The 23,670-nt window shown below is 35.9% G+C and overlaps 1 protein-coding gene across 1 annotated transcript in view; it reads left to right on the forward strand.

Annotated features, from left to right (window-relative positions):
• The window catches only part of LOC104287393 (A disintegrin and metalloproteinase with thrombospondin motifs 6-like), a 160,151-nt gene that overhangs the window by 72,352 nt on the left and 64,129 nt on the right, over window positions 1-23,670 (forward strand). Inside the window, exons 9-11 of the mRNA XM_009886090.1 lie at window positions 1,958-2,104; window positions 9,130-9,271; window positions 20,668-20,775. Of these exons, the coding sequence (XP_009884392.1) occupies window positions 1,958-2,104; window positions 9,130-9,271; window positions 20,668-20,775 (397 nt within the window). The remainder of the gene's footprint in view (window positions 1-1,957; window positions 2,105-9,129; window positions 9,272-20,667; window positions 20,776-23,670) is intronic.

Below are 23,670 nucleotides of genomic sequence, written 5' to 3' on the forward strand. Positions count from 1 at the left end.
AATATACATCAATATTGAAGACTCATAATAATTAACACTGGTCTGAAAGTTTCATTGTAGTACATAAGTTGCTCAGATGAGTATTTTTAAATCTTTATTTTTTATATGCTGAGGATATTCTTCATTTGATGATATAATAATCTAAGATTTCAGTCAGACCTTTCCCATGTATAATATAGCACATGACTTTGCATTTATGAGACTAAACTAGATACATGCAGACATTGCTACAGAGTAGGTATTCCACAGGGAGACATCCTATAGGCATGGAAGTGATGCTTTTTTGATGATGAAGTCCTTCCCCAACATGATGGAACATTCATCATTCACTGATGTTCCTTTTCTTATATCCATGCAATTAATGGGGTTTGGGAGTAGTGGTTAGCAATACCTCGTGCTTTTAGTTTGTTATGATCAGCTGAAGAGGTGAAACAGTACCCTGTTTGAAGCTCAGTCACATGAAAGTCTTGTATTTTTATACCACATTCTGGAGCAGTATGTTCAGATTGATGTAACAGCATTGTCACTGTTTTCAGTAAATAAAGTGGTATGAAATCCTTTTGTTAGTAGATAAATGGCCAACTTCTCATCTATCACCATATCTTCTAGCAGTCAGTCCTAAAAGTTTCTAGAAAATCAAAATGGAGTGTATTCCTGAATGATGAGTAAGAAATCGGGGAGTCAGACTTTTTAGCATTTGTAATAGAGAAGTCTCCAACGACTGACCTCTTACATGACACATAAAGAAGTGACAATTTCACTGCTTTGGGTATGCAGAAGCTCAGTTATGGCATTCCCTTTGATTACTTTGTCCCATGATCACAAAGGCTCCTAAGTATCTCACTACCCATCCCTCTGATTTCACAAGCCTTGTGCCATGTTTGGGAAGGAGGAACTAACTTGGCCAAAGGTTAATATTTAAAGAAATAAGTTTCCCCCACCAAGTGACTGAGAGGAAATTAATCAAAGGCAGAGTAAGAAAATGGAGTTTTAAAAAAGTGTATACTATTAAGAAAGGTCATTGTTGTGCATATTCTCTTCAAGTGCTTAATTTATATCAGTCCAGTCAGGTATATGTTGTTGACTGTTTAGGAATAACAGTAATAATTTAATTAAAGATAGTTTTAGGCATATAATTAAAGTCTTTTCAAATACATTTTCTATGAGTTAATTTCTAGGTTTAATTTGATGGTTATGTTGGCCATCTATAGCTCCAGGGGTGTCTTTCAGTAGCACAGGATTTCTAGGGCACAAGGATTTTTTTGCCGTATGTCTTTTTCCAGAGTCATATCATCTTTGCTGAAAGGTAATTAATTTGTTGTATGGAAATCTCTGTTGGCCAAGTGCCACCTAGAGGTTTCTTACTGTATTTTCTGCTGATTTTTAGTCTCCTTCATTCTGAAGTTCCATGACAAAGGAGAGTGCTAATAGAAGGGCTCCAACTCACCCTGTGAGTGGATACACAGAGGGAGCATGCATACAGCATGGCCCTGGGAATTGCAAACCCCATGTTCTGCTTGAACTCTCATTGGCTACTGTGTGCCTATACTGTACTGTTACAGCAACAGCACCTACTCCCTGTTTGTCCCTGTTTACTAATCCAAGTGTCAATGCCACAATGTGTATTCCTCATCCAGGTACACTACCCAAATAAGGACTGAGTGCTCTGTATTTATCTTGCAAGAATATTGTTAAATTTTCTTTAAAAGCTTTAGAAAATAAGAAAGATGCTTTCAAAAGTCTGTGAAAAAAAAAAGATACGTAGTTGCGCAGTATTCTGAGATCTGAATAAGCTAAACAGAACTTAAGTGATCCTGATTCTCCACTTAAACTTCTCTGTACTAAGTATGTTCTTTTAGGTCTGAGCATGATTTCTGTAAAAATCATGTTAAGTTTTAAGAGATGTCCGATGCTGCAGAAGAATAATGGGCAGTTTCTCTCCTCCTCTTTTGGGCAGTTTTGGTATGAATCATGATGGAATTGGAAATTCCTGTGGGACCAAAGGTCATGAAGCAGCAAAGCTAATGGCAGCTCATATTACAGCAAACACCAACCCTTTCTCTTGGTCAGCCTGCAGTCGGGATTACATCACCAGTTTTTTAGAGTAAGTAATCTCTCAAGAAAAATCATTATTTGTTACAAAACTGCACACCTTTCAGAATAAACAGTAGAGAGATAGTGACCTGTTCTGGTTTACATTTTTAGAATGAACAGATAGAAGTATAGCAAGTTACTTAAGGCTTTTATATTGTAGAGTCCTTTTCCTATGTAATGGCAAAAGCTTCTTCTGCTCCATTCCCCCACCTTACAGTTCTCATTTTTAATCTATTTAAAACATTATACAGAAGGGGCAAATTTGTCTATGAATGATGGGAAGTATTTTTTTTTAATACATACATAACGTGATGGAATCGAATGAAAGGAACAAGGTTCTAGCCCTGTTCCTTGTACATTTCGTTCTCCTGATTTTTTAATGCATTCTTGTGGGGTTTTTTTAATCAATGTTCTTTGGTACCTTTAGCAAGAATATAAAGATCATAGGAGAAGATGGCATAGATCTTTATATTAATACCTTAAAATTGTGCTAACCTATTGTTGACTGTCAGTCCAGGCGCGTTTAATATATTAAACTGTTATGGTTCTGGATACACTAATAGCAGACTGCACCTTCAGCCCAGTCGTACTCATGAACTAACACGGCCTCGCTTTGGTCACGTTCAATGAGAAAACCCAAACGACTCGCTGCCTACACAGTGCAGTTTATTTAAACAACAGATACACAAGTTCTTTTGGATTGCCAGTGATAGGGACTGTCTGCAAAGCACGTGCAAATACTAAAGATGCTAGCAATATAGCTCGGTTACAAATGCCTAAGTTATAAAACCACTCTATATAGAGATTTCTAAGTTTCCCGGGGAAGCACTTGGTATAGCCAAGTGTTTGAATCTTACCCACAAGCGTCCTTATGGGGGGGAAGAGAGGCTCAGCCTGTCGACTGGTCCCAGAAGTCCACGATGGTGTCTTCCCTCACATCCCCCTTTTCTTGTGCTATTTATATACTATTTTTTATCTTCAAGGTGGAGTTTGAGTGACTCTAGTCATAAATACTTTCATTATGTGTTTTGGTATTATAATGACATTATAATGAGCAAAGTTCACTAAAGGACAGCATTTTGTCAAAAAAGTGACAGATTGTTGGCTCAGGGTAACAAGTAGACAGTTTATCAGTTCTATAAGACCTTCCAGGGCTCTATTTGGTCCCCAAGTCCCCAGTTTATCACAGGGTTTTATCTGCAGTGTCTCCACTCTGTCCCATCATTCACACTGTTTTTCTTCCGTGGTGCCATCTTGTTCCCATGTTTGCTGGATTATCATGGGGTTTGGCCTTGGAGTCTCCACTCCACTCCACTCCCCGTGTTGCTTTGCAAGCAATAGTGTACAGGGAGTCACAGATGTAGCGGATTCTTCACATACCAGCTGCGGCTGTATTTTACCCTAGGAGCCTTTTGATTTTATACCTTTCCTTAATGTGTGACCAACGCTGTATTATCAATCATTTTTAGTAATCATTCCACACCTATACTTTTGTGGTGATTTTTATCCAGAAATAGATTGCTACCTGGATTTTACTTCTGTATGAAAAAATTAAAAGTCAAAATATGTTAGTCTCAAAAATGTGCTCATATCAATATACATTGGTATACATGATACATAATGAAGCCTTTGCATGTGTTTTAAGTTGTGGAAGACACACAGAACTGTTAGTTCACTGAGAACATGTTAATAACAGGATTTTGTAAGATTTTTGATGTGTGTAAGATGGGCTTTATGGGAGCAAATGGCAGTTGGATGGTAGGTTCAGTGTCATCAGTGCAATCGTTCCTTTTAGAAATAAAGGTTGTTCAATAATTCAGACACTGTGTTTTAGGAGATGAACTTAAACCAGTCAAGTGGTCTAACCACTAGACTACTAAGAACAAAATGGGCTTCTCCTCCTCTTTCAGGGATCTAACCTCAGAATAAGGTATTCTGAATCTTACCTGAAGGAACCCATCCAGACCAATAAACTTTCTTTAGATTGGTTCAAATGTAGCTTCCCACACAATGTACAGGAGCACTGAATTGTTCTGAAGAGGTTTTTGAGCTCCCTATAGTCAGTGGGCAGACAGACATTTCATGTTGGTGTTAGGTACTGTTCAGAGGAAAATACTTCTCAGTTTCTGTATCAGGTTAAGACATTTTGTATCACCCCAGTGAACTATGCACCCACCCGATTTTATGTACTTGAGTGTTTAAGATGAGTGTCTAAACTAAAGCACACTGAATAAGTCATCCTACATGTATGTGTGATACAGGTTTCTCACAATATACGTTGATTTTTTTCAGGAGAGAGATATATGTATTCATTTAACCCTAGCATTATTAAAAAAAAATACTGGCTAGACTTGTTTCATCATTGCCAATCATTTCTGTTAATTCAACACTGTTCCCATTAGTAGTCTTTGTAATATCTCATGCAACCTAGTATTAACTATGACAAAGAATAGGGTTTTCACATCTCTTCTGAGAGATTATTTTGCAGCTTGGTAGTTCTGACTGTCAGCTTACAGTTCAGGTATTTTCTTGTAACATTTGGGGGTTTGTTTCTTACTGTTTCAGTTCTGCTCTTCTCTGTCTCATCTTACTTCTACTTGTTGCTCTCTTCTGAACTCCATTTTGAACTCATAATTGTCCTGAAAATAAGTTGTCTATTGATGAAGATGTAATTCCACAGGTAGCTAAGCAGTCATTTCTTATTTATGGCTTTTAAGAAAGAAATGGGCTAAAATCCTGTGGCTTGTATTATGCTGTTTGCAAATGTAATAGACCTTAATATTTGTTCACAAAGTTCCCGCACAGTTTTAAATTTCAGTCTGAACAAACTTTCTCGTTTCGTTACTTGATATGTATGCTGTGATCTTTCAATTTTTTACTGTCAGTTAAAAAATGTTTAGCCTGTGCCTCATCTATTTTATGTTTAAATGTTTTTATTAATTTTATTTTTTACTTTTAGCATTTCCATTATTCATTTCCATTCCCCAGGCTTGATTCACTATTAAGTTTCATTTTTAAGTCTGGGGAATGCCACTGAAATTGTAGTTATATTAGCATAAAACCAGAATAGTACTCTGGTGAATCTATTCCCGTAGTTCTAATCTCTTCAGGTTCTTTGAGATACTTCTTTATCATTGCCAGTGTTTGCAACTCTACTTGAATTACTACCATCTGTGAATTTCATAAAAAATCATGACTGAAGATACTAGGTGATATTTGAGCTAAGTAAAAATTCCCCTAGAAATAGCAGCTCCAATAATAAATTATCTTTTATAATATTTTAGCTATATTATTGTAACCTAGAATGTAGATGTTATTTTTTTCAAAGCCACCTTGGATAAACATTCTTCTACACATTGCAATTATGAATAGATTTTCCAATTGTATAGGATACTGTGTTAAATAACATACTAAGAGCCAAAGATAACTTCTTCATCTACTAATTTTGCAATCTATCATTAAAAATATCAGATTTCTCAAACATGATCTGTTCATTATAAATCCATGCTTCTTATTTTTTTGTGGTTCTAATATTCTATAAATGAATTGATACTTTTTTCTTAAAATAATTGTTTTATTATTTCACAAAGTAGAATAGTCTGTAAAACTGTAGTTTTTTTTCTCGTTTCTAGTCTTCTCCCCAGTTTTTCATGATATCTCCTCAATGGCAGCAGGAAGCTGTTAAGATAGAGTTACACAGGTACCTGAAGGACAGCTGTCAGAAGCCTAGATCACTTCTTTTTTACCCATTCACACCTTTCCTTGAGGCAGAACAGCTTTAAGAGCAGAGGCTTTTCTGTTGCAGGCAATGATCAGTGAACAAGAAGCAAAGAAAAATTCAGAGTTTCGTGTGGTAGCAATTCCCTGACTGCTCCTATAAATAGCAGAACAGTCTGCATTCAGACAGGAAAAATGATTCCATTTTTATTTCTAATGCTTCTTCACAACTTAGAAACAGATGATGAAGATGCTGATTTAGAGCTTTAGAGGCTGTTATCTGTGTCTGCAGATGTTTATTCCAGATAGATTAGACTTTGCCCCTTTTCTTGCCATTTTTCCTCAAGAATGGGAAAACAGCTGGGACAGGACCCACTAGACCACAAACAAGGAGGATAAGTGTTTTTTTCTGTGCTTAGTGAGTATGGCTATTTTAAGATTCATTTAGCTATGTCTAATAGAAGGATAGAGCATGATGGGATGAAATGCAAATACCCAAGCGGAAAGCTGAGGCCATGAGTCTGTATGACACATCACCTTTTAAATTTATCGGCTTGGATCTGGATATAGGTTTGTGCAGGCTTGTCATCGCACCAAGATAATGCAGCTGGAATGCATTCGGCTAGAACCTCATTAAGTGTTCATAGTATTATATGGTAAGGTAGATTCATGTGGATTTACCAATTTACTCACTTGGGTCACCGGCTACAGGAGTTTTGCACTGTGTGCCATTTTGTAGTGTAGATACCACACTGTCCTTTCTCATCAGGCAGAAGATTTTTGAAAAAGAAGTCATCCTGGTGATATTCAAAGTTGAGCCTCAGCTTCACCCTCCTCTTTCTCATGACTTTCTAAAAACTACACCCAAAACCAAATTTTCCAGACTGATGGTACTGAGGAACAGCCATTAAATATCAGTTGGAAGGTATCAATTCAGTCAGACACTAGTTGGGAAAACAATTTATTTTGCGGGAAGGCCGGATAGAGGATGAATATGGCTTTAAGGGTGGAATAAATACAAAGCAAAGCTATGTATTTCTAATAGATTATTCAGAACTCCCAAGAAGGATGACCTCTCAGCATAGGCTTCGAAATGGCCAAGGAAATCCATTTTTTTCCTGGTGAAAACTTTCCTTCTAGCACATAATAGTTGTTGTGTGTCAAGCTTTATGTTAAAGATTGACTGAATTATGATGAAAATCCTGTCATTAGAGCAGAACAGGCATAGTTTTGTATTTGCTACAAGGATTTTGACTTACATTTGTGCAATTATATGTCTTGTAGAGTAGGTACAGACTTTAATTTACAGGTTCGGTGCACTTAAAGATTTAGATCTGATTCTGTAATCCAATCTGTTCAGGGGTCCATATGCCTATAGAGAGAGTCATCAAAGGTAATAAGAGTTTTTAAATGCTGTGCCCTTGGCTGTCTGTTTCCAGGATCATAGTTTACAGATCAACCTGTACACTATTGGAATATATGGAAATATTCCCATCATATGCAGTATGAGCTCAAGCTGATGTCAAATGGTAAACTTCCCACTGCTCGTTTAAGCAAATTTCCTATCTGCAGTTTGATCCAAGCAATATAGAAAGATCAGATTGCATTTGAGTTATTTCCATATTGGAATTATTAACATGTACTTCTCATACACACAAAATACGACACTGAAATATTTAGATTCAAAAGAACGTAGGATAGTTTCCCAGCTTCTGCTACTAGAAAATATATATGCTTGCAATAAATAAAACTGGAATAAAGGGGCAAGTACTTTTTTTTTTAATACCAGAACCACACATGTGATATTTTAAAGGTAGATTTCAACTGAATTGGGGGTGGGGGTGGGGTGGTGTTACGTGCAGGTGAATCACATTAAATTCATTTAGATTAGTAACTGAGTATCATATTTTTTCCTGTATTTACCTGCTTATTGCCTTAGTTGCTGTTTGCATTCTTCTGAAATGGTTAGCAGTTGTTTGTTTCTTTGTTTTTCCAAAGGCTTTGAAATGAATAAAATAGGGTTAAAATGAGAACATAAAATGTATAGTTAAAATGGGCTTTTTTGCTCTTTTTTATCTACAAATAAAAAGTATAGAAAATTGGAGATCTCCAAGAAACAGTGTAGAACATTCACTTCTGAAATTATGTTCCCTTGGCAAGGTGCATGGAAAAGATTTTGAAAAAAAAAGGGCTGGAAAAATTTGTAGGAATGTCAGAAAAAAATGTAAAGTGTTGGCATAAGAATTCTTTAAAAATCCTCACATGTGGAATTAAACTAAAAAAACATCTGTCCTCTTTTATATGCACACTGACTAAATAAAATTGATTATATTTAGCAAATTACAAAGTTTTCTAAACAGAAGAACTCTGTGTGCCTTTGGCTTTCTTTGTTATTTGTTCTACTACACTAAAATATTGTGGTTGAATATGGGCATATTTTGAACAAAAAAACAAAAATCCCACCAAACAAAACAGTGAAAAGAAGAGAATATTCAAGTCTTCAAAGATTATGATCTTAGTTTTAACATGAATTTTTGAAGAATAAAGATTATTAATACAATAGAAAAGATCATTGGACCCATACAAATTTTGTCACTCACCCAAGTATAGGTAAATTTGAAGATCCATGAGAATTTTTACCACTGTAACTATTTTGTATGTTAAGGTCCTAATCCTATAAACATTTAGTCATGTTGAAATTTAAATGTTTTTTAATTTTATATAAACCAGTTGAGCTGTTCATATCTATAAGATTGTACTTAGCTTTTTGAAGAATCAGAAGGGTCATTAAGAATTGTAAATTTAATTGTTTAATTTGTTTATTTTTTATTCTATGACCAAATGTAGCTATTCTTCAGTGAAAGCAAATAGGAATCTTAAAACAAAAATGAAAATCAGTCTTGTGGGGCTCAGAAGTTATTGTGCTTTTTAAAGGGATAATATATGAAATGTATTTCACTATCTAAAATAAGCATTTTTTTAATATAATAGAATACCAGGTTGGAAGGGACATCAAGGATCATCTGGTCCAACTTTTCTTGGTAAAAGCATGGTCTCGACAAGATGGCCCAGCACCCTGTCCAGCTGAATCTTAAAAGTGTCCAATGTTGGGGAAAATAATGAAATTATTTTAATCTCTTAATTCCCTCTAATTATTTTTTGTCTTTGCTATGGGTGTACCATCTTACTGTTTGTTTACTGCAATCATATTTGTTTCACACCCAGTGCTGTTTAAAGTAAGAACTAGATACATGATATCGTTACTGTGATTTACAGTCAGTAGAATTCCTAATTCCTTTGGTCCTTTATGTTGAACAGTTCAGGCCGTGGTACTTGCCTTGATAATGAGCCTCCCAAGCGTGAATTTCTTTATCCAGCTGTGGCCCCAGGTCAGGTGTATGATGCTGATGAACAGTGTCGCTTCCAGTATGGAGCAACATCTCGCCAATGTAAATATGGGGTAAGAAGTCTTAATCCTTATGCTGAGTGTTCTGCTTAGTCATTTGTATATATTCCTTTATAACATAAATCTTTAGTTAGATGCAGTAGTGGGTTACAGATTTCTGATAGCATACTGTCCGGTGCCATCATATGTAAGCAAAGGGTACATTTTAATCCTTATGCTGCATCTTTTGCTTGAGTCACTGTACACCAAAATGTGTAGGTTACAATGAGCTGGAGAAGCATTCTTTAATTTTAGGGAGAAAAAGAAGCCCAGAACACTTGATCCTGCTCCTTGTAAAGTGCACTACAGAATTTTCCCTGATTTCAGTTAAATGAGATCAGGCTCATGTTGTTGTATTAATCTTGAAACATGAAATCTGTTGTGTTGGCTTTAACTTTTCAATTTAAAGCTACAATTTGAAGTTACTTTTGTACTTGTATTGATTTGTCAGGTCTGTTTGGGGTTTTTTGGTTTTTTTTTGCTGGCATTGAGTTTATTGTTTCTCACATTGTTCAGATCTCTCTTTGAAAAGAAGAATAATTGGTTATGGGAACAGAGGAACATGAAGATAGCTGAATAGAATACTGAATAGCTACGTACTATCAAAAGCTTTGGCTGCAATACCAGTGTGCAGTATTTAAGGCAAAGAAATTTACAGTATAAATAAAAACCTGCACATTTAGGCCATTATGCAATAAATTTATAAATATTACTTAAAATCTTGCAGCCCAAAATACGTAGTAAAACAATGCATTCTGCTGTGGTTGTCATCAAATAATCAACTGAGACTAAATTAAATAAACCTTTAAAACATATCTAGTGGTTTAAAAATATATAGTTTTAATAATATTTTAATTATTAGATTATTCAAATAAAACAATGTAAACATCATTGAATTTACTCTATACACTTCTCTAAAGGCTAGCTACAAAGAAAGTCCATTTTTACTATTCTTGTAGTGATAAATACAATATTATTCTTGGCATGCCTCTTTGACAGATCGCATTGTGCAAAGGATTTAAAAGCTGTATGTAGTTGGCTGACTAGCTCACTGGATCTTCTATTCCTGATCCATCATCAAACCTCTTTTGGCCTTTACTTTATTGTTCCTCTTTAAGTTCTCACTTCCCACTACTGTTCTTTAAGGGCACTGTTTCCTGTCACTACATCCAAGGCATACTCCCCTTTTTTTTTTCTTTTTTCTTACAAATTCACACCATGCACGCTCTTTATTTTCAGACTAAAGAAATCTGTAGGTATTTAATTCATGATGTATAGCACAGCCTCTGGAGATATACTGCATTTTAAATTAAACTGGAAAGTTAATAATGTGCAAAACCTAGCTTTTCCACATGTATGTGGGATGGGTTTTTTTGTTTGTTTTCTTTTCTCTTCAAACTGTTAATCTATGCAATCATTGCTGCGATGATCATGCTGCACAGTACACTTCTGTTCTTAAACCAGTTTCTAAAATGCAAACAGTTGGAAGTAATGAAGATGTAGATAATCTTGCCTTTATGTGTTCTGCTTGCTTTTTGTTTTAAAATTTTTGTTGGGATTCCCTTATAGCTACAAAAAAGAGGTTGACATTTAATTGAGGCAACAGTTAAAGGAAGTTAAGTCTTCATGTGACATTACCAGTCCTCTGAATTGATATAGTGTATTGTATTCCATCAGTGTGCCATCAGTGTGAGCATGACTTACAAGTGTTTCTGACAAAACCACCCTATTTTTAATAATAAGATTCTGACTGTATATATTTATATAACAGATTATTGTATAACTCTGGTAATATCCACTCTAAGAAATTATATGCATTTAAAATAATGTCTACATTTAAAAATATTATCTCCCATGGCCATAATGCTCTGAAAATGCCATCATGATGATTATGATCATAGAGATTTCAAGTGATAATTTTGAAAGGAAAAAAAAAATCTTTGCAAGCTGATAGTGCAGATGGAAATTATCCACACAAGAAAGACCTATTAGTATATGAAAGGGGTTTTAGAACTGAGTAGCGGAACTAGATCTAAATACCATGAAAATTTAAGTTGAATACTCTGTTCTACACTTTCAATATCAAAAGTAAACAGTCAGTGTTTTGGATGTTCCTTTTTGATGTACTATACACATGAAGATGCCATTAGTAGTTCATTGATCTTATTCTAACAGACACATGAATGGAAAAATGGTAAAAATCCCTAATTGACGGGGGACCTAATTCGTATACTAACTCCTTTCTAGCACTTCTTTCAGCACTTTTTATTTGAAGTGCCTGGTAAAAAAGGGATAGAGCAGGTTTTCCAACGTGGGATTTAGTGACCCAGAAGTAAATAAATTCTAAAACAAAGGGAAATCTCAGAGAGAATTGCTTGCCTTTTTCTCTTGCTCATGTTCTTTACTGAATTGTGATGGCCAGATATGACAAGAGAAACAGTCAAACTCAAATCAAAGACAAAAAAATTACATGTCTTCTTTGGGCTCTGATATAGCTGTCAAGATAGTTGGTGTTTTTAAAGTAACTTTGAAAATCTTCATGTTCTTTCTGCTTTGGAATTCTGTCCTGATGCCTTATTAATCTTTAGAAAAAATACCTGTTTCAACCAACTAGCTTCGATGTTCATCTGTATTCATTGCCTTTTCTCCCATATTTCCTCATCCATTCCCTCTGTATGTATATTTTAAACTGTTGCTTTTAATCAATAAATTAGGTCCTAATCCTGCAAAGAATTTTTCACATTTAAGTACATGAAGCCTTTTTCACTTATGAACTTGAAGTTAAATACCTGGAGCAGTGTTTGAATGATTAAGGCATCAGAACTAAAGTACTAAAGGGACTGCAAGGATCTGCCTTTCTGTGTGTGTGTGTGTTTACTGACAAGGAGCCAATTTGACCTTGAAAAGATCTCTTTGGTAGTTGTACTGATACTGTTGTGAGTACTAGACCTAATTAAACTTTTTAGTCACTTATGGACAAAACTGTTCCAGCAAAAGCATTGTGGCTATTTGTCAGATTTCCCTATATCATTCAGCACATTAAGTTGGACAAGAATTCAAAGAGATGCTTTAGGTCTTTGAGCTAAAATACTAAGACTACATATTTGCAAGAAGACAGTGATCCTTCTAATGTCACATGTGCATTATTCTTTATACTATACTTTCCACCATCTCTGATAAAGGGGCAATTTTAAAGAATTTAAGTGAAGAAAGAGATACTCTGAACAAGGAATTGAGAAGCAATGTCTCAAGATACTTAAAAATATTTCATTTTTAGGGTACACTTTCAAATTCAGGAGAACGTTAAATTTATGACTTCCAGTGAGCCAAATTGTAATGGTGGAAATGTCACCATATAATACTGATGCATAGCTTTTTCTTAAAGGCAATACATGTTTTCAAGTATCTTACTGGATTCACTGCAGTGGGAGATTTTGAACTTATTAGGGACAGTGTTAGTTCCTGTTCTTTTATGTAGGTACGAGATATGCTACATCATCTAGGATGATGCAGTGTGAATTCTCTGCCGATTTTCAGGTGTGGCCCAGTTCTTCTCTGCTCTATTTGTGTGTCAGTTCCCCTGAAAGTTCAGAAACCTTTTATTTAGGTGGGTATAAGGAGAACTTTTTTCATTGTCTCCTTACCTCCTTAACCTTTGAACATCTGCCTAATAACGGTTGGCAGTTGGCTGTCTCTAGATTAACTCAGGAAAGAATTCCAGTCTTGATTTTGAATTTCCCTGGTTTATGAGTTTAAATAATACCTGGAATATGCCCGAGTGTAAGTTACAGATTTTGTGGTTCAAAATAATGCTTTGCTATAGAGCTGATCCCAACATTTTTAGGACAGAGACTAAAACCTCAGACATTTCAATAGCAGTTAATACTCGTCGTGCTTTATGCATATGATTGATATTGCTATGGTGCATTTTATGATCTGTGAAGCTGTTGGCAGCTAGCATGGATTTCAGAGATAGTGCCTAACAATTATATGGTATTTTTTTTTGCATTAAAATGCAAAACCATCATTGGTGTCAGTAAATACTTTGAGTAGAGGGATAAGGGGACAAAGTTTCCTTTCCTTTGCATACATGGCTTCACTGAAATCAGCAGACCCAATCTATTCGTATTTCACACTAGAGTTTAACACATCAGGTAATGTATTTTAGCTGATGACAGGTAGCTCTCTTCTTTGTCATGGTCTTATATTTGCAATTAACGTCTCCAGTTTGCCAACAAAAATAGCTTAAAACTCAAATACCAGTTTTTACTCACAATTTGTGAGAATGACTTGAAGTTGTCATACCTTCACTGCTTCCTAGTTTCCCACATGCCAGTTCAGAGACAGAGTGGTGTAACTGAATTAGAAATGAACAAAACAAAACAGCATCTGCTCAGCTAACTTTTAAATCCAGGAGAGTAAACAAATTGCTATACACAACAGTTCTATAATATTTCTTAGAATATCCTGAATTACAATTGACCCTTGTAATCAGGTGATGCAAATTTTAATGTCAGTGAATTAAACTGTCATTGTTTTAATGAAACAGTGATGTGATTTACTCCAGTTAAATAGAGGTGTTTAGCTTGATGTGGGGCTTTTATAGGAAGGTGAAAGCAGATTCTGAAAGCTGTTTTTTCAAAAAGGAAAGGCAGAGAAGCCACTGGTGTGTATCTTTGCACCAGAACTACCGGTTTCCTTCTGTTCCCTCACCCTTTGATACTATGACTGGGATTGTGCATTCAATTGAATCTGTACATAGTACTTAGTAACTCACTAAAAAGTGACTTTTTTTTCCCTGGCTTCATACTTCATACCATGGTTAAGTCACTTTATACTTGGTCTTTGTTAGCAGAGCATAAGTAGTTTGATCAGACTGATTTATATTATGTTGCTCACAAACTGGTGTTAAGAGTATGTGTGGGCAAAGAGAGGAATTGAAGATCCTGGTGTTATACTCTCATTTTTATCAACTTTTCCATTATTTTTTATTTCATGAGGTCTTGCCTGTCAAGTGCAAAAGCTCTCATACCTATTGTGCAGGCCTTTTGCATTTAGAATGATTAAAGTTTTGAGCTTTTCTTGTGCAATGACTTACAGGATCATCTTGTAATTAAGAACATTTGAAACGCTTTCAGCTTTATTCTTAAGGTGAATTTTGTTCCCTTTTTTTGTATGATTAGGAGGTGTATAGCCAAGGGAAATCCCAGAAGTTTTCCTCTTTCTGAATCTTAAAGTGGTTTTAAATCCTTTTTGTATCCTGTTTAACAAGTTCCCATTGTGAGAAACGCTCTCACTATATTGAATTTTAGTCGGGGCAAATTCGGTGGAGCAAAGAATATTTATTATAGCGCTGGGAGTTACACAGGGGATTTCTCCTCCTGTGGCTCATTTTCCCCTTTACAAACGCTTGGTTTTATTTCATATTCCTTATACTTATTCATGATTTTTCTTCGAAAAACAATTCGCATAATCAATGAGTTTTCGGAACGCAACCCACCCCCAATTACATAGTCAATGAGTTCTTGGAATGCAACCCACCCTCCATTACATTGTCAATGAGTTCTTGGAATGCAACCCATCCCCAAACATGCCCCCTCCTTTCTAGTGGCGCAGGCAATATGCTTCCTCAGGGGTCTTCTTGGTGGTTATCGGGGGGAGGCTTGAAGTCTTTATCACCATGTCCTTGTGGCTCCTTTATTCTTTACACTCCTGTGGTTATCATAGCTAACTACAGCACCCTTTGTTTCGCAACGGTCTGGTACTTTCAACTGTTGCTTTCATCTAATATCCTATCTAACACTATCCCTTTTCCAAACGCATAGCAAGCACATACCTATCTTAGCTGAAGCCATAGCAAGCACACACCCATCTTAGCTGAAGCCATAGCAAGCACACATCCATTTTAGCCGAAGCAAAATTCTTTTGCTAAATTACTTATTACACCATAGTCCCCTTTCTTCTTTCCTAGGACTGTCTTGTCTTCAGTCCCACTTTCCCTTTCTCTCTTTCTCTCTCTCTTTTTTTTCTCTCTCACAAGAGACATAGACATAACACAAATGTACATGGATCTTATGAAAGTTGTTTAAAAATACAAGTGATCAAAGCATCAGTGCATTAGATAATTCTAGAAGCAATAATGAGATTCCAGATACTGGAATGCGGTTGGAATAAAGATGGGATAGATTGCATGGGTTTGAAAGGGAAGATGCTGCTTGGAGGTGATTGACCTTGTGGGGCTTCTGTAGATTCTATAAAGTTCACATAAGCACCCAATATTTAGGAAAGAATGCTGGTAACATAATACAAATATATGACCTAAGCTTCAGTTTCTATTTCACATTCTTTTAGCATGTTGTGATTCATAACATGCTGCACCACTTAATGAGCATTTGGTAGTGGAGCACTAAAATGGTTAGTTTTGGGTGCTTATCTGAACTAAACTTTGAACCTTCTGAAGTTCACCCATAATTATAATCAACCTTCTAGTTTTAATCATGTTGCCATCAGGATTTCAGCAATGAGGCTGAAAATACTCTAGGTTAATGCTTTTCAGATCGGAATTGTAAGTTACAATTCAAGTTAGTTGTTTTTATGCTATATTTTAGCAAATGCTCATCAAGAGGTGCAGCATATTATAGATGAAACATGCTGAAGTAACATAAAATCCTAATTAACATTTTAAAATTTTATGACAAAGTTTCCCAAATTATCATGCTTTAATATGCATTGTGGATGTATTTCCCGTATTATTATTATTTTTTGATTATGGGCCAAACTGCTACCTTTTGTTGGAGGCTTTTGTTAGTGTTGAATACATTAAGAACAGCACAGCAATTTGATCTTTGCTCATATTGCTGAGTTTTCATCGTGCTGTATTGTTACCATTTATGATGATTATGATATAGGATGCTTAGATGTTACATAATTTGAAATGCCTATATGTAACTCTGCATGACACAACAGAAAGAGGCTCCATCATTGATAACACTTAGGCAAAAGCAAGATAATTTGATTTGCTGTTTTTTTTCTCTAGATGGGTTCAGCTTTGTTTAATTTACTGCAAATACAAGCATCCGAATTCCAAACTGAAGTCATGGAGCCCTAAGATACACCGTTACAGGTTGTCATCTATCTTGTCTTGATCTTGTGAAAGGCCTCAGCTTCAGTTTATGTTTCCTGGATTTTTAAAACACTTTCCCTTGTCTGCTTTACAAATTAATAATTATTAAATCCACACACTTGGAGGCTGACTTTGAGGTCATTGATTTATTTTCAGATTATGCTTCTTTCTCTTAGTTTCAGTAAATTATTCACACAAATTTAATGTTGGCAAAAGATATGTTAGCTTCATCCGATGTCCACCAATGAAGAAAAGGCTAACATAAAGGGTCACCTTATGTTTGGGTGTGGGTGTGGGTGTGCATGCGTGTGTGTGTGTGTGTGTGTGTGTGTGTGTGTGTGTGTGTGTGTGTGTGTGTGTGTGTGTTAGTGTGTGTGAGTGTGTGACAAAAAGCAGTATACTTTCTACTAGTGATTTTGGGCCTTGTCTTTCCAGGGCAGTTCCTCATATGTTTTAAAGGCTGGCTTATTAAAAACAGCTGCTTAGAGATGTTACTGATAGGATGGTGTTAATAAGGAAACATCTCAAATCAATAACTGAAACTAAGGTAGCACCAGGTATAGGGTTGAGCTGGAGAATAGAAAGCTTTATGCACCTTAGAAGAATTTCTGTGTTAATTTTCCAAAATCAGCTGAAACTAAAGAAGACATAGCCATCTGGTATAATTCCATTTTCATTTAATGAAATAAGAGCAGAGATGGATTTTCCACTTCTTTTTAGATAACTTATTTGTTTTCAAATGACTATTAATGCTATTTTTCATTTCATGTACAGGCTGATGGAGAATGTACTTCAAATTCTACTCTTTTAAATGCAAAGCAGCAGGGGAAAATAAACTTTTAAAATAAGTGTGGCTATGTTTAAAGGAATTTACAAAAATACATTCACTTCTTGGTTTTAATAAAAATTATTTCTACATTGTGTTATTTTCGTTAATAAGTTCTCTGTTTCGCATAGTTTTCCATAAGGAAATATTCTGTTGATTTTGGGATATCGTATGTCTGTCTCAGAACTCCTTTCTGATTTAAGCAGAGTTTTTTGCTCAAATATTAATAGTATGATACAGCCCATAGTAATTTTACATTCCTTTCGTTTTGTCTTTATGGATTTACTGAAGCGAACTCCTGCTGAGATTAAGGTCTGAATAAGGACTACCAGACTATATCAGTCATAATATCTATTTTTGATGTAGTGCTTTTTCATCTCCCAAAGCAATTTAGGAAGAAGGAAACTATTTTTCTCATTTTATGGAGTATGGAGGTGATCTGACGTGCTTAGTATCATCCTGCAAGCAGATGAATGACTAAAATAGATTTGGACTGCTGTATCCATTAATTCACACAGTTCAGCTGATTATTTGATTGGAATTATGATGTCTGGGAGATGTTAGTTCAGTGAATTTGGAGGAGTCTAGTGCCACAATGAAGCCTGAACATACAGAAAGAATGTATTTCCTATTGGAAGTAAATTGTTAAATACTCTCATTTGTGGATACGTTAGACTGGCAATGAAATGTTTTAATTATTACTTCCCCTTTTATGTTTATAGATGGTGTACTTGTGTAGGCATATCAAAAGTGAAATTCTGCAAGTAAGCCCTGGAGCACAAACCAGAATTCTGGATTCAAATCACCATGAAATATAGATGTTTTCAAATTCCAGACTGTTATCCAGATCTGATTTCTTGCTTCTCTCTATATTGGAATAGTTGAAATCTTTGTTTCTTAATGCAGTTGAATTTTTGGCTTTTCAGAACACTGAACCAAACTTCACAAAATCAGCACAACTATTAATTTAAACATATGAACTTGATCAGATGCAAAATAAGCATAGTCAGAAGCATAATCATCACAGTCTGACACTTTTCATAGATTTAAAGAACAGTTTGGGTTTGTAAGGGACCTTTAAAGATCATCTAGTCCAACCTCCCCTGCAATGAGCAGGGACATCATCAACTAGATCAGGTTGCTCAGAGCTCCATCCAACCTGACCTTGAATGTTTCCAGGGATGGGGCATCTACCACCTCTCTGGGCAACCTGTTCCAGTGTTTCACCACCCTCATCGTAAAAAAATTCTTCCTTATATCTAGTCTAAATCTTCCCTCTTTTAGTTTAAAACCATTACCCCTTGTCCTATCGCAACAGGCCATGCTAAAAAGTCTGTCCCCATCTTTCCTGTAGGCCCCCTTTAAGTACTGAAAGGCTGCAATAAGGTCTCTCCAGAGCTTTCTCTTCTCCAGGCTGAACAACCCCAGCTCTCTCAGCCTGTCTTCATAGGAGAGGTGTTCCATCCCTCTGATCATTTTTGTGGCCCTCCTCTGGACCCACTCCAACAGGTCCATGTCTTTCCTGTGCTGAGGGCTCCAGAGCTGGACACAGTACTTCAGGTGGGGTCTCACCTTAGCAGAATAGAGGAGCAGAATCACCTCCCTCAACCTGCTGGTCATGCTTCTTTTGATGCAGCCCAGGATACGGTTGGCTTTCTGGGCTGCAAGCGCACATTACTGGCTCATGTGCAGCTTTCCATCCACCAGTACCCCCAAGTCCTTCTCGGCAGGGCTGCTCTCAATCCCTTCATCCCCCAGCCTGTATTGATACCAGGGGTTGCCCCGAGCCAAGTGCAGGACCCTGCACTTGGCCTTATTGAGCCTCATGAAGTTCACACGGGCCTCCTTCTTGAGCTTGCCCAGGTCCCTCTGGATGGCATCCCGTCCCTCAGGCGTGTCAACTGCAACACTCAGCTTGGTGTCATCAGTAAACTTGCTGAGGGCGCACTCGATAACACTGTCTACGTCACTGATGAAGATATTGAACAGTACTGGTCCCAATGAAATTACATTTCACACATGAAATGTAAACAAATAAATTAAACTAATTTTGCTCAACAAAACGAGCAAGTAAATTAGATGAAAAAGTCTATAAGGCAAGGTTATGATAGAAGCACCTCATACTGTGTCTGAAAGGAACCAATTTTAGGTTTTCACTTTAAAATCAATACTGGATTGAAGTTTGGATTCATGGTTGATTTTGATGTGAATTTGATTTAGTGTTGGATTTTAACAGCAATGATTGTGAAATATGTAATCTAGTTAAAGAGATTTTTCAAGAATCTTTGTGATGTATGTTCTGTTTGATATTTTAAACCATATGTTTATTTGTGAATGTGTATCTTAATCTGAAAATGTTATCAGTTTAGTGGCAAAAGCAAGTGTTTTATTCAGAGATTTAAGTAAGTAAATATTTATACTGTTTGCATTTCTTCAATGAAAAATTTGAATTTGAAAAATAAGGTTTGCTGTAAGTATGCTTTTACAAGTGGCAATATTTGTCCTAAAAAGTAGCTCAAGAATGTCTGTTTATTTCATGACTTGCTCAAGGTTTCATAGAGCCACCCACCAAATGGGAGTTGGTACATAGTAATATAATGAAATAGCTTAGACCTAATTTTCAAAAATGAGATGCAAAGTCCAGAAATCATCAGTACTCATGCCTCATCATTTCAGACCATTCTAATATGGCATGTTTTTAATGGATTTTTAAAAAGATATTTTGTTTCTACCAATCATGAAACTAAATACACTGTAAATATCAGTCCTGCATAATGGCACCAGCCTATTTTAAACTTGGAAAATAATTTTGCATTATTCAAGAAAAGTTTGTATTGTTGAACTGTTACTGCAGCTGCTAGTGAATACTGTATAAATAAATCCATTTCTATATGCAGTATAATCAAGAAACATTAATCTTAGCATAAAACTTAACAGCTGTTCCTGTTGAGATGTATAGAAAAGATAGCCTAGGTGCCAGATATTTATTTCCTCAGAGAAATAATGAATTATTTTTGGGGGTGACCTAATGAATTTTATTTACTCTCACTATCTTTTCCTTTTTGCTCTTTGTACCAAGGTTCAGCCATAGAATCTATGCAAGAATTATTTGTAGGGTATGATTTCAAGCAGCTGTTAAATAAAATGCAATAGTAATTACTATCATAAGATCATTTTAAAAGTCTGAGTATCTTTTCAATTTTCAAAAATACTTAAAAATAGAAAATATTCTTGTCATTGACAATTTGATGCTTCCAGATTTTTTTTGCAGTATATTCTTAGGTAAAATATGGTGCCTTTGAAATTGCTCCAGAGTATTTCACAACCATCTATAGATTTATCTCTCCAGCCCAATTCTTATAGTCTCTGTTCAAAACAAATTTGTGTATACGTTTGTGTATGAGGACTGGAAGCAATTTTAGGCTGTGATTCTGATCAACTTACTTCTGCCTTCTTTCCTAGGAAGTGTGTAGAGAGCTCTGGTGCCTCAGCAAAAGTAACCGCTGTGTTACCAACAGCATTCCAGCAGCTGAAGGTACTCTTTGCCAAACAGGGAGCATTGAAAAGGGGGTGAGTACAAATAATTTATTGTTTGAAGACTACAGGAAGAAAGAACTAGAAAATTAAAGTCCTTATGAGCAACTGTAAGAGTTCAAAAAGAAAGTTATGAGTTCAGAATACATTTGCATCCTAATGGAGTGTCCTACAGAATTTATTTAACAATTATTTTATATATGTAATTTATTAAAACATTTATCCTTGCTATAAAATTCTATAGCCTAGATCAAAAAAAAAATAATCCTGTTACGTACTCTCTGTATATTTTTTGAGTAATTTCTGTAAAAACTATATTAGTTTTATCTTTATTAAATTTTGTAGCCCTTTTCCATAAAGGACTGTTAAACTCTAGGTCTGTTATGGACTCTGAAAATGTGTAACATAGATCTAGAGCCTAAACTCTGTTATTTTGTATAGAAGATAAAACTTTATTCTTTCAGATATAAGCTGAATCATACAAGCATATAGAAAAAAAGTTGCCTTAATAAATGGCTTTTCTAAAAGCCAATATTTCCCAGTGACTAGTCTATTTTGACTTTGAATTATTTCTTTCATATTCAATTATACTTGCATAACTGCTTAGCCTGAAAGGATTTTGCTATGCAGTCTGATAAACTTTCCTACCTAACAGAAAATTACAGAAAGTCAGTGTTGCTATGGATAAGTCTAGTGCTACTGTATCTGTCTAAACATTTGAATTTTGATTTTAAAATATTGACTGTATACATCAGTAGTTTCAGACAAAGTTTTGAAAATGAGTTTTAGATTAAGAAGAATAGTAAAAGAGTGTTTCTCAATTACAAGGCAAAATCTCAAAATCTATACAGATCTTAAAGAGGAGAGAAAAATACTTTAATTATTAATTTACAGGATATGTACTGGGGAAAAAAGTGAATTCCATATACCTTTGTTCAAGATTATACATTTTATGCAGGTTTTTACAAAGTGAAGAGAATTTATTACATTAAACCATCTCCAGTATCTCTCCAAGAGTAGCTGCATCTGTCCTTAAGATTTACTGCTCCAGATTGGATTTTTTTCCTAACAATGACTACTGTTATCTGTTGTCTGTTCTGACTCTTGCCATGCTAGCTGGGCTAGTTTTAACAAAGATTACAATGCATTTTGACTTGCAATCTGATGTTTAAATAAAAAGAATGAAAGCTTTTGGGCAGCTGTCACAGTTTATTAATCCATGCTGATGGCTTCATTCAGGACCCATAACCTAGCATCATTCTGATGGCTTTTCCAGGCTGAGTTTGGAAATATTGGTAAACCATGTCAAATAAATTCATTGAAGGGATCACTTAAAAAAAAATAGAGGTCTTAGTCTTAGCCAATGAAAATAGAGAGATGTTGTGGTTTAACCCCAGCCGGCAACTAGAACCACACAGCTGTTCGCTCACCCCTGCATCCTTTTCGCCCCCCAAGAAGGGTGGGGGGAAAGAGGGAAAAAAAGAGGGGAAAGGGAGGAAAAAACCCCGGTGGGTTGAGATAAAAACAGTTTAATAGAAACAGAAAAGGAAACAGAAAAGGAAAACAGAAACAACAGAAAAGGAAAAATTACAATAATAATAATAATGACATGGGTCACTCTCACCACCCGGTGAATTGACACGATCCTGAGCAGCGATCACGGATTCCTGCCCCCCGACTAACCCCCCTGAGCATGACATCTATGGTATGGAATATTTCATTGGCCATTCATTCTGTCTGTACTTCTATGGGAAGCTGAAAAAAGTTCTTGAATAGTGTAAATATCACTTAGCATCAACTAAAACCAATAGATATTATTGACATTCCTTTCACAGCAATCACTAGAAAGAAAATTAACTCTTTCCGAGCTGAAACCAGGACAAGAGACCTTCACATTCTACCAAAAATGTTACCTTTTATTAGAGTAATAGAAAATGCTAGGAGCCCTACTCTTAAATCAATAGTCTAGATTTATTTTGGAACCATCACTCCTTGTCAAGAACAAGGAGCAATGTACCTCAATTTATATTTTTTAAACCATGAGACTACAGTGAACAAGATGCTTTAAGATGCTATTGCTGCATCCATTTGCCAGAGACTTTGATCAGTTTGCTCTCTACAAAACATCTTGTCCAGTCATCAGTATCTTGCTCCACCATTAGATTTTAGAGGGAAATGAGAGAATTGGTATTGTTTTACAAAGGTAAACTGTACCTTTAAACAACAGAGAATTGTAATCTATAATCTGCAGCTTCAAAGGTTACTGTAAATTAATGGTTACTGATAGCAAAAAAAACCCAGAAAACAAGTTCTTTCCAAATATGTATTTCTCTTCACCACACGCTAAGGAGAGGGTAATATGTTACAATACTATAATGCTTTATTATTATAATAACAACATTTATATTGCAGACACACCTAAAAGCCACAACCAAATTAGGCCCTATTTTTCTGGGCTCTGTCCAAATATATAATAAAATATGTTCCCTGCTCTAAATGCTGTCGTGGTTTGGCCTCAGCCAGCAACAAAGAACCACGCAGCCACTCGCACAACTCCCACAGTCGTGGAAAAAGAAAATGACAGGGCCAAACTCGTGGGTTAAAAGAGTGCAATTTAACAGAACAGCAAAAGGAAAAGACGAAAACGCGATTACAGTACCGCCGCGAAGCGCACCGACCGGACCCGCACCGCCGCAGCCCACCCCCGAGTGGCAACTCCTCTCCTCGCGCCCCGGCTAGCTCCTCTTATAGCTCGGGCATGGGTCACGTGGTATGGAATACCTGCTCCCTGCCGGCTCCTGGGGAGATTAACCCCATGCCTGACGAAACCAGGACATTATCCACCCCTAATTCCATACCATCTGTGTCATGCCCAGATCTTACAGTTCCCATAGTCTGTGGGCCATACCTCCAACGTGTCCGTTGAACTCA

This window comes from Charadrius vociferus, unplaced genomic scaffold, assembly GCF_000708025.1.
Source record: "Charadrius vociferus isolate BGI_N301 unplaced genomic scaffold, ASM70802v2 scaffold675, whole genome shotgun sequence".
Lineage (NCBI taxonomy): Eukaryota > Metazoa > Chordata > Aves > Charadriiformes > Charadriidae > Charadrius > Charadrius vociferus.